Source organism: Clinocottus analis, unplaced genomic scaffold, assembly GCF_023055335.1.
Source record: "Clinocottus analis isolate CAN_PGR_092001 unplaced genomic scaffold, fCliAna1.0.p SCAF_8, whole genome shotgun sequence".
NCBI classification, from domain to species: Eukaryota; Metazoa; Chordata; class Actinopteri; order Perciformes; family Cottidae; genus Clinocottus; species Clinocottus analis.
In genome coordinates this window covers 3,690,330-3,702,605 of record NW_027176240.1, presented here as the reverse complement: position 1 = coordinate 3,702,605, position 12,276 = coordinate 3,690,330, and the positions used below count along the sequence as shown (strand labels likewise).

The window sequence follows — 12,276 nt, the reverse complement described above, 5'->3', positions numbered from 1 at the left end:
AGCTTTGATAAGATAAACACCGTAGTCATACTTTTTTTAGACTGATAATACAAATGTTAATATTTAATGTATTATATTGAATAGAAAACTATAAGCATGTGGAAATCACCGTCAATACTGTAAAAACAACAAAATAAGATGTTAAATAAAATAATGTATTAACCAAATGTATAATATTCGTATACACATCGTATACACATGTATACACATCGTAAACTTTTGATAAGAGAAACACCATAGTAATACTTTTTTTAGACTGATAATAAAAAAAGCAAATTGTATTATATTAAATATAAAACTATAAGCGTCTTTAAATCACTGTCAATTCTGTAAAAACAACAAAATAAGATTTTAAATAAAATGATTTATTAACCAAATGTGTAATATTTGATAAAGTGCACACCATACAACGAGTAAACAGAAACTGGGAACATTACAGAGCATTTGAAGACACATAAAGACAATAATGAGAAGCTAATACTGTACACTTGCAGGTTTTTAGATCAATATACTACAGTAACAAACAATATTAAACAATAACAATATAATGGATGCTTAAAATTGCTTTAAAACAGCACACCCCATCTTCTCTCAGACATTCAGCACATTGTCAAAAGAGTGACCTTACTTTGAAATATTAGAAAAACTAAAATAATCTTCAACTATTTGAATCAGTCACCATGTGCTGTGTAATAAAACACGTACCCTGAAAGCCAAGTGTACCCGACTGATAGTTTGTGTATATTTAAGTATATATATGGAGATAATGGTATCTTTGGCACATAGCATTACGGAAGAAGTGCGGCACCAAGTTACATTTGCTTAAAGTAGCTTGAGTTTGTAGTCCCACTTAACGGATGCAGGTACACCCAAATCACCAAAGCAGGAAGAATAACGTCATGTTGAATTCACTTTGTGTGAAAATAGACCAATTCAGCAGAGATGTGCGAGTACTCGAGTCAGTCGATCTTAGTTCCTCTTTTCAGCGAGGAAGTTTGTGCTCATTCAGGAAAGAGAAAAAGAGATTTGAGTCTATTTGAGAGATGATCTGTGCCGTCATTCTGACTTGTGGTGTCTCAGAAAGTTCACGCAGGAGTCGACTCGTTAGTGGTTTTGGTGAAAGTGGTCTTGTTAGGACTCCTCCCTGTGAAGTTCTTTTTTCTTTTCATTTCCTATTAAAAAAAAAGAAAGTCCTCTTTCCTCGTTCAACTCATCCCGAACACTGACCTTGCCGTGAGGTCTGCAGGAAGGGGAAGCCGGAGTGTCGTCCGTCGTCAGCGGTCACACCGTCTGCAGCTGGTACAGCTTGGCTCCTTTCTTCAGCAGGAAACCCTGTTCATTCAGCGAGCTCACAAGACCTTCAAAGTCCATCACCTGGAAGGAACCAACACAACGACTGAATAAATCATCGCGGCGTGCACGCAACGTTGGGTTTTACTGCGAGTGTTTTCACGACGGTTTGCCAGCAGACACCCAAATCATTTCTTACTCACAGAGTTGAAAGTCGACCTTGAATAATGTGCCGTTTTAAATCTTCGACGATTGTATGATTTGGTAATTTCTCACAGAGATTGTCTGGGGTGAAATGACACGGGCGCGTCTGGGCCTCCCGTGGACGTAAATCAGGCGCAAGAGTGCGTCTCTGTGCATCCGAGAGCTTCTCACCTTGATGTTCATTTTGGCCGCCACGGATCTAAGCGTCTGCAGGTCGAACTGCGTCTGGTTGGTCCTCTGAGCGTGCGAGTGCAGCGCGTTGACCAGCCGCTTCGCGGCGCCGCGCTGGCTCATGCCCGAGCCCAGCTGAGAGCGCTCAAAGTCCAGATTGCCCAGACCATCTGAATACGTATCAGCCAGACTGAAAAACAAAAATAGAAGATGCAGCGATTACTCACGACTTGATGCGAAGCACACGGGGGGAAAACAACAATTTAGTCAACACTTTAAAAGGTCCTCTAACGTGAAAAAAGTTCGCGAGAACTATAATCAAGTAGTAGTTTCAGTGACGTAGTATAAGATGCATACAGCGAGTGTTAAGAGTCATAACTGCCTCCACTCTATTTTGTCTTTCTAATATGTTTTTATTCAGGGTTTTTTTTTGTCAAAAACTAACATTTTGTGATTACTCTGAGCAGCATGCATGGGAATAAATTACAATAACTGTCTCATTAAGTTTGTTGTTCCAAACTTTCTGCCTTCTGGGCGCCTCTGACTCAGTGGTGAGCAGGATCATCTTTTGGCTCCGCAAGCTCATGTCGATGTGTCCTTGAGCAAGACACTTAACCCTAAATTGCTCCTGTAGCTGCGCCTACGGAGTATGAATGGTTGATGATAATGTAGCACCTTTCATGGTGGCTCCTCCCATCAGTGTGTGAATGAGTGAATCATGGTTCATGTAGTTTAAAAGCGCTTTTAGTGGTCAGAAGACTAGAAAAGTGCTTTACAAGTATGTTCAAAAGTGTCTGGTTTTGATCAGTGCGCCTTTAATTTGTGGGCTTTATGAAATAGTGATGTGCATTTTTCTTAATTTTCTGACATTTTAAAGACCAAACGATAAGTGGATTTATTCTTAAAAAAAAAAATTATAATATGAATCTGCAATGTTAGTACAGAATGTCTCCTGTCGTGTCTCACCTGTGTTTCATGATCTCCACCACGTCTTCAGCGTCACTCTTGGTGGCCGTCTCCCTGAGCTCCAGTCGGGCTCTCGCCTGCACAGAAACAAGTCAACACAATCAGCACCGGGACAATAAAAAAAGGGAAAGCGGACTCTTTTTTTTGGTTTTGTTTAACACGTCTGAAACAAAAAAAAAAAAGGCGAATGTATTAATCCCTTCACATGACGACGCGCCGAACACACAGAGACTCGTACCTCCGTCAGTCGGATTAAAGACTCGAGCTGTCGCGTGGTAATGGGCGTGGAGTCGGCACAGTGAGCCTGAGCTCGCAGCGACAGGTAGAAGGTCTTCAGCGTCTGAGCCGCTTCGGGGGAGAGCGTGGGGTGGACGTACTGACGGGCGTAGCTGATGTACTTCCTCAACAAAGACACCGGGATGGCGTCCACGCTTTCCCCTGCCTGTACCTGGACACACACACATATATTAAATGAAGGGTCATTGTTTTTGACAGACATCACCGTCCCCCGCGAGTGCTTTTTTCTTTTTCAAACCTGCAAACGCTCAGACAGCGGCATGTCCGAGTGATCCAACAGGATGGACGTCTCCAGTTCACCGCTCGCTCTGGTGACGACGGCGCCGCTGGTTCGGCCTCTTCCCGCCCGGTTTGCCATGATGTATTCCGACAGGTGGCGATCGTGCGACTCATCCGGGATGTCCAGGAGGAGGAAGACGACGTCGAAGCGCGAGAGGAGCGGGGAGCCCATTCTGAAGTCGAGGAACGCACGAACCGTAAGTACGAGTTAAAGCGCGTAAAATCTTCCAGCTTACCGGCTTGCCGAGCTCACTGACTTCAGATTTTCAGAGACCGTCTTGCTTCTGTTGTAATGTCCCCCGATGGGGTTCGCGGCGGCTACGACGGACGTCCTGGCAGGCAGAGAGGACACTATGCCGGCCTTCGCCAGACTCACAGACTGCTGCTCCATGGCTTCAAGCAGAGCCTGCTGCTGGTTGCCCAGCTTATCAAACTCGTCAATGCAGCACAGGCCTAAAAAACATATAAAAAAACAGACAGATAAAGAAGATAAAAAGAGAATAAGATGATTTTTTTGCATACAAAATTGATACGTCTATGCGGTTCTGCATGCCTGCAGCCCCAACAGGCAATAATGAGCCAAACCCTGGAAAACAGGGATCTCACATTCTGGTGATTTCTCAGATTTCACCTGTTTTTTTTTTTTTATAAGTTGGGCACCATATTTAGGGAGAGATGACTTCCAACAAGAGCCTGACCGACACTGGATTTTTTTTAGGACAATATAAGATAAAGCTATTAGAGAAAAACAACATTTTTATTCGTTTTAAACCAATGTTCCTACCTTGGTCGGCCAGAACCAAGGCTCCGGCCTCGAGGGCAAAATCCCCGGTTCCTGCGTCTCGGGACAAACTGACTGTTAGACCTATAAAAACAAAACAATAAAAACATAATTCCCGACTTGCTTACGTTCCAACATACCTAAAAAAAAATGTCCAGAGTGCTCACCACCTGCGTAACTTTGGGAGAGTAGTACTTTAAAAAGGATTTACCTGCGGTGCTTGTGCTGTTGCCACATACGTAGATTCCTCTGGGAGCCAAGTTACACACCGCCTACACACAGGCAACAATAAATACACAAGTATTGTGTTTCTGTCAGGTACAGCTGCTCCACTTAAGAGTGTTTAGTCTGCGTTACCTGCAACATCTGACTCTTCCCCAGTCCGGGGTCTCCCACCATCAGGAGGTGAGGATCTCCTCGAACTGGGACGCTGTTCTTGTCCATGTGCTTCTGTCTGCCTCCAAACAACACCAAGGACAACGCGGCTTTCACCAGCTTGGGACACACAAAGGACACAGGATGTCGGCCCGTAGCTTTGACAGATCAGAGAAGAAAAAACAACCTTCTGAATCTCGCCGGCGGCGCGTCGGACAACTCACCAGGTGGCCGTAGATGACGGGACACAAAGAGCTGAGAGAGGCGAGAAGATCAGAGTTATGAGTTAACGGCACTGTGTTGAAAAGACTGAAAGAATATGAATGAAAATAATATAACACAAAGACAAAGTGCTCAAAAGAAAAAAGTCACGTTTGGCGTTCCACATCAGAAGGTTTGATCTAGATGGCGGAAATGTGACAAGTTTTAAATTTCAGACTGAAGAGTCGAGAGTAGGAACATGTGAACATATATTTGCCGAGACGCTAAGAGCCACAGTGGAAAACAAAAGACAGCAAAGGATCCGGTGTGAAAACGAGGAGGAAGACGAATTCTTTTCAGCTCCAGGTGGACTTAGTCAGGCTCACGGAGGAACACAACTACATCTGTTTTATCCGAAAAGCAATACACTAAAACACACTTCAAACCTACTGACAAAAAGCTGTTGTTCCAACTTTGGTTTGACACATCTTACAACTACAAGTTGATATTCAGGATGACGCAAAAGAAAACAGTAATGAATAAACATCTTACTGTACTATAAGTCTCAGCAGGTCCGGCTGTGACTGGATCTCCTGGATGGCGTACAGCTCCTTCAGACTGAACTCCTCTCCTCCGGATCGATCTTCAAGCGACCCTCCAGACCCCTGACCCGACCTTTGACCTAAAGAAGAAGGAAATAACACCTTATTGCTCCGTTAAAAAAAACAGCTCTGCATAATTCAAGCCCAAACACACACACGCACGCACACACGCACGCACGCACGCTTCAGTACCTTTGGTATTGCTGACTGAAGTGGCTTCGATGTAGAGGAGGAACATACACTGATCCTTGTTCCCCCGTGAAGTACCTGCGTGCAGGTAACAAGAGCGTTATGTGAGAGGTTTATGTGTAGCCACGGTACACACAGAAGTGAGTAGATGCTTTACATTTAACCGCTACTAAAAAGGCAGAAGCTCCAAACATAAACTCACACTTAAGAACGTGTGTGTGTGTGTGTGTGTGTGTGTGTGTGTGTGTGTGTGTGTGTGTGTGTGTGTGTGTGTCGTACCATCGCTGGTAACTCTAACGATGCCGGTCACGGTGACCGCGTCTCCGGGGACGCAGCTGTCGCAGAGGTCAGAGGTCAGGTGACACTCGACGGTGCGCGGGATTCGTCCGGTCTCCCTCTGCTCCCCGCCCATCAACTCCTGCACCCTGAAAGCGGCGCAACGACGCAAACTCATTTCAATCCGTTTTCTCACAACAAACCCCCTTTTAACTTTACACAACCACACGTTTGTGACTCATGTGCAAGTCAAACATACATCTCCTGTAATTCAGCCCAAGTCCCTGCAGATGTACACTACCGCTCAAAAGTTTGGGGTCACTTAGAAACGTCTTTAAGTTTCAAAGAAAAGCACAGTTTTTTCAATGAAAATAACATTAAATGAATCAGAAATACACTCTATACATTGTTAATGTGGTAAATGACTATTCTAGGTGGAAACGTCTGGTTTTTAATGAAATATCTATATTGGTGTATAGAGGCCCATTTCCAGCAACTATCTTCTAGTGGTACATTGTGTTTGCTAATCACCTTCGAAGACTAACGGATGAGTAGAAAACCCTTGTGCAGTGATGTTAGCACAGCTGAAAACAGCTCTGCTGGTGAGAGAAGCTATAAAACTGTTCTTCCTTTGAGCTAGTTGAGTATCTAGAGCATCACATTTGTGGAATCCATTAAACTCTCAAAATGTCCAGAAAAAGAGAACTTCCATGTGAAACTCGCCAGTCTGTTCTTGTTCTTAGAAGTGAAGGCTATTTCATGCCAGAGCTTGCGAAGAAAATGAAATTGTGTCTGGGTGACGCCCAACCTTTTGAACGGCAGTGTACATAAAAGAATTTAATCAGCTACGTCTTGCCACATATACCCCCCACTGCTGACCAGGTAATGTGTACATGATGCACCTACTTGATGATCTGGAAGTCGACCGTGTGAGTTAGAGGGGAGTTCCGGATCGGCGCGAAGGAACGACCGCGGCAATCAGGCTGGATGCACTTGGTGATCAAAGACCCGTGTGCACACATTAAAAAGGTACAAAAGGAATATGTCAAAAGATATATGTGTGTGTGTGTGTGTGTGTGTGTGTGTGTGTGTGTGTGTGTGTGTGTGTGTGTGTGTGTGTGTGTATGCTGTGGAGACATTAGAATACAGAAAAGAATGCTGCAGAAACAAAGAGCTGAGCTCGTACTTTGGTTGGTGTGGCGTATTTCCCGTGCTGCAGCGGCAGAGACTGCATGTGCGAGCTGCCGACGCACCTGAAGGCCATCCTGGTGCACAGCGGTCTGATGTTGCTCACTCTGACCACCGTTCCCCTCACACACACCAGCCGGCCGAAGGCGCTGGCGCGCAGCGTCCGCAGCGCGCTCAGCGGCTCGTAGTTATACAGCCTGCGGACGAGATACCAGAATGAAGCCGCGGGCGGCGGTCGTACGGGTGCCGACGGTGCGACTGCGCTACCTCGCGCTGATGTGAGGGATGTTGACGATCGGTGCGGCGACAGGAAGCTCCTCCCCTTGCAGCTCGGCGGCCTGTTTCTCCAAATCTATCGTCAACACCTGGAACACAAACAGGTTTCATGACTGTTCTACTGTTTTTTTATATTACTTGATTTTTATCTCCATTTACTTGTGAGCAACTCTGCTGTAATCCTGTAATTTCCCCAGTGAGGGACAAAGAAAGGATTATCTTATCTGATCTTATTTGATCACTCAGTGGAACATTTCAGTGCTTTCTCTTCACAGACTTTGTAGGATTAAGAAGAACGTTTCAGCGGCCAGTTGCACAAGTCCGTAGTTGTGTTGAAGAAATACATTTTAGACACTTAATAAATCTCAAGGTATTTAAGGCACATAAGTGTGGAAGCCCATTTCCGCAACAAAAAAAACAACCTCATAATTATGACCAAAAAAAAAAGTCATAATAAAAAATCATAATTCTAATAAAGAAAAAAAAAAGTCATAATGATGACTTTTTTCTTTTTTTGTTATTATGACAAGAAAAATTAAAAAGTCATAATTATAAAAAAAAAATTAAAAAGTCATGACAAAAAAAAATCGTAAGAATGACTTTTTTTTTGTGTGGCGGAAATGGGCTTCCATACGTCCATAACAAAGATTTTACGGTAGGAAAATTCTATAGTTTCGATGGAGTTTGTTTGCCTGTTATCATCTCTCAAAGTTGGCCTATAGTATAGTTAAAGTGAATAAAATATGCTGCTTAATATATTTCATTGTAGTATAAACTGTCGATAAACCATGTTGTGGTTCACCTAATTTTAAGGGATTCTTAAGTCTAAGAACAAGATAAGAGAAAAACTTAATGACCACGTGAACAATTGAAGGAAAACTTGTGAGAAGACTGAAGGTTGTGCAAACGATTATATATTTGAGTAAACCTCAGCTCGGGCTTGAAGGATAAATGTTAACTTAACGGGTGCAACCGACCAAAGTTATCTAGCTTTTAGATTTAATAACTTTGAATAGATGACACGTCTGTGTGTGTGTTGTGTGTGTACCTGGTGAACAGCCAAGCCCAAACAGTTGAGCATCAGCTCAGGCTGTTCCTTCAGCTCTGTGATCAGATCAGGAAGAGCTCCGCGCATGGTTTTGTTCCCAGTCAAGTCAGCGTAATCCACCAGAACACTGCCTTGACGCTCAATCTCATCCTGAGGTCACACACACACACACACACACAATAATTCAGCTTCTGACTGACAATTATAAAGCAGGAAACAAGAAGAGTTGTTGTCTTTGCGACAAAAATACACATTATAGAGAGATACTATAGACAATATTGACAAATAAAAACTTTAAAAGGTCTTTAAATAGAAAGTTACACAAGCAGACGGACCTTGTCATAGAGTTCAATCTTGGAGGTGAAATATTTCTCAAACACTTTGATCTTCTCCACAGTGGGCGAGCTCTCTATGAAGCCTGCACAAAACAAACGAAATGAAGACATCGTGTCCACAGCGTCGTCATCATCATGTGAAACGGAGCTGTAAACAGACACCGACCTTCTCTGAAGTAGAGCGTCCAGCCTTTGTAGGGACACAGTACATCCAGAGTAGCCTGACAAAGGACTGCAGAGGAAGACCGGCAGTTAGGATTGTATATTATCACAGTTATGGTTGCAGCTTTTCATGTACACATTTAGTTTCATGAGCTAGAATGTTGGATTGGAAGAACATTAGAGCACCTCCACATTTAAGAAGCTGTCAGCAAACATAAATAATGTAGATTCTTTGAAATATGTAATATGCATGTATTTCTTTTACAGATTTGTTTGTATATAAAAATAAAAAAAACACCAGTCCTTTCAAAGTTGATTACTGGTTTTGCAAAAAGGAAAAGCATCAAACTCACCTCTCTGGCTGCTGAAGGTATCGTTTCCTGATCCTCCTCCCCGCGCAGCACCGCCACCTCTCCACCCTCCGGCTGCTGATCCACCTCTCCATGGTCTACTCCTCCATCCTCCTCCTCCTCCTCTCCATCCTCCTCCACCTCCTCTCCATCCACCACTACCACCACTGCCGCCTCCTCCTCTTCCTCGCCATCCACTACCATTGCTGCTGCTGCTGCCGCCTCCTCCTCTTCCTCCTCTCCATCCTCCACTCCTGCCCCTCCATGAGCCTCTTCTGGATTCCTCTCCACTCATTACTCTCCTGATATAAAACAAGGAGGAAAAAGTAAGAATTGGTGAGAATGATAGTTCTTTTTTGTTGTTGTTGTCAAACATTTTACAAGCTTCCAAGTGTACCGAAAGAATATCAAGATAGAGATTACGTATTTTTTTGACCACTTTTTGTGGAGCCTTAAATGAAAAGAAACTAGTTTAAAGTGTGTAGCACGCATAGGTTAACGTTAAGTGCAGTGAGAAAAAAAGAAACTCGTAACTTTTTTTTCGCCATTCCATTTTCACAGTGCCAAACTCCATTAAAAAAACTGTGGATTTAGTCAACATCTACCTGCCTCGTGCAGACTGAATGAACGTTAAAGCCCTGAATAAAAATGTAAAACAAATACAAACCACTGGAATATTCGGCATGCAGATAATCTACTGAGCACTAATTTAAACGTCGACTTTTACGTTTGTTTTGACGTCGTCCATTGTTGTTATCAAAGTTATGTCTGCTATTGATGACGTTTTACTTGCTAAATGTTCCGTTGAAACACTGACAGCCTCAGCGGTGTGATACAAACCTTTCGTGTTACCTTGAGGAACAGTTTGACGGTTTAATAACGTCCACAATGTGTTACATTAACTCAAAATTTGACGACTTTGAGGACGTTCACACTCAACAGGCTTTACTTTCCCTCCATAGCCGTTGAAGCTTCTTCTTCTGCGTTAATGCGCATCAGAGTAGATTCTCGCGCCCTTTACTGCCCCCATGAGGTCAGAGACGATACTACAGAATACGACTAAAAGACTAATAAATACTTTGAATTTTAAAAATCTAATTATTTACTGGTTGCGTTTTGCTTTGTTCTTTAGGGAAACGTGGGTTAATTCATGGAACAGCAGTAATAGTTAAAATAATTAATAGAAAATAAAATGTAACGGCACTTATCGTTCAAAACAAAGGTTAAAAAGAAAGAACGGCGTTACTTGTTGAAAGCTTAATATTCCTTAAAGATAACATAAATATACAACATTAAAGGATATTTTAATCATGTTTGTCGTGTTTTATATAACGACAACGACCTTCGCTGAAATAAGAAATGTTTTCACAGCTCTTTATCGTCATCTTCTGGACATGTTGTGTCATTGCATCTAAAAAAAAAAGACGTCTAAACACTTATTTGTTTGTATTTTTATTTGGTTTCGTGTTTTTGTGTTGTGATTTTTGTACAGTGTTTTTTTTTTGTTGTGATTTCATTCATTTAATTATGTTCTCTTACTCATGTCAGTTTCAGAGCACTATGGTAGTTTTTAAATGTGCTCTATAAATAAACGTGACCTGACATCCCCGTGTCATCTACACTATTGATCCCAATTCATGCACACTGCAAACATGCTAAATCTTTTCAAGTTTTTACATTAAATATAAGACATAATCACTTAACAAGTACCATTTCAGTGAGATATAGGGATGTTTCTTTGGCCCTGTGAATGTCTTGCTAAGTAAAACAATACTACATGTTATGACACTTCCTAATATTATTCAAATATAACTCAAAATAAGTTTAACATCTTATTTCCAAAAGTCTTATCAAGTATTTTATTAGTGGATTTGTTTTAGGTACAGACAGAAACACCTTGGAATCCTTCATTTTTTCACAGTTACCCAATGCGGCGCTTATTTTGTATTCCTATACTTGTGAGGACTCTTATTGACATAAACTGACTCAAGACATTGACATAATTGTTATCGCACTAAGTAAAGAGAACAGAAAACCGCTTCTGAAAGGGAAATTGGTCCACAGGAAGAACCAATCCTGTGAAAGATAAAACGTAGGAGAGCACACACAAACACACACACACACACGCACACGCACGCACACGCACACGCACACGCACTCTCTGAAGGAAGTGGTTTGGAGGGGACAGAGAGACAGAACGAACAAGGACAAAAATCAATAGCTGAACCACTGTGGCCTGGAGTAGTTAGTGGTAATAGCAGAGGACTGAGAGGGATTGATGTACACACACACACACACACACACACACACACACACACACACACACACACACATGCACAGTGTGTTGGTGGTAATGTCCAAATACACATATCTTGTGAGGTAAAACATACCAAGAACTAATAACAGAGGGTCTCTTTCTCCCCTATCATTACATTCATAGCACCGAGAGACAAAATAAGGCCTCATCTGCTGTGTGTGTGTGTGTCTGTGTGTGTGTGTGTGTGTGTGTCCTGTCCCATTTCATCATACTCCGCCGTCTGAGGTATTTAATCTCTGTGATGATAACGAGTGTTTTTGTGGAGAGAGAGATGGAGAAAGTGAAGGGCTCGGAGCAGAGCGGAGGCGACCAGAGCTTTTCGGCACTCGGGGAGGCGTTTAATCTCCACTTGATCAGTCAGACGGCGAACGTCTCAAAAAAAAAAAGAAAGAAAAATCAATGTGAAGTCAAGACGAACAAAGAGAAAGCGTTTTTTTTTTCCTTTTCTTTTTAATGCGTTTTTTTTTTCAGTTTTCGTGACCCTGAAGTTAAGTAGGTGAATCACTGCTGCTGCTGGTCGCGACCTGACAAGAGTATCGACATGTCTGAGTGACAGGGTGTGTGTGTGTGTGTGTGTGTGTGTGTGTGTGTGTGTGTGTGTGTGTGTGTGTGTGTGTGTGTGTGTGTGTATTTTCACGACAGCTAAACATCTTCATTATAATAAATTCTGGACACTTCTTTCCCCATCTACTTGGAGACGCTTCCTCTCAATGATTCAATCGGTTTCTCACCTGGAGTTTGTCACGCAGGGCGAACCCACAGAGCAATCATGGATTTATTATTATTAATAAAATTTTTGTGTCCTTCCCTAATGCCCCCTACTGATGAATGAAGAAGGCCTTCGGTTTTCTAGCAAGAAACAAACGGAAGAAGTTACGAAAGAACTTATAAAAAAAAAGGTGCAGTTTCATCCTTAAGTAGATGAACCTTCTGATCATGATGCAAATATTAAATAATAGTGATTTTAAC

At 42.4% G+C, this 12,276-nt stretch overlaps 1 protein-coding gene across 1 annotated transcript; it reads right to left on the bottom strand.

Moving 5' to 3' along the window:
- Positions 1 to 406: 406 nt before the first annotated feature.
- On the bottom strand, positions 407 to 9,090 carry mcm8 (minichromosome maintenance 8 homologous recombination repair factor; the record flags this gene model as incomplete). The annotated part of the gene is made up of 20 exons (XM_068568063.1): positions 407 to 1,374; positions 1,666 to 1,855; positions 2,632 to 2,708; positions 2,870 to 3,079; positions 3,167 to 3,380; positions 3,465 to 3,660; positions 3,992 to 4,072; positions 4,200 to 4,260; positions 4,346 to 4,483; positions 4,588 to 4,618; positions 5,117 to 5,246; positions 5,359 to 5,433; positions 5,635 to 5,780; positions 6,538 to 6,623; positions 6,818 to 7,016; positions 7,087 to 7,184; positions 8,144 to 8,293; positions 8,479 to 8,561; positions 8,645 to 8,710; positions 8,994 to 9,090. Coding segments are annotated over 20 exons (2,421 nt in total), but the record flags the coding sequence as incomplete, so codon positions are not given.
- Positions 9,091 to 12,276: the final 3,186 nt, after the last annotated feature.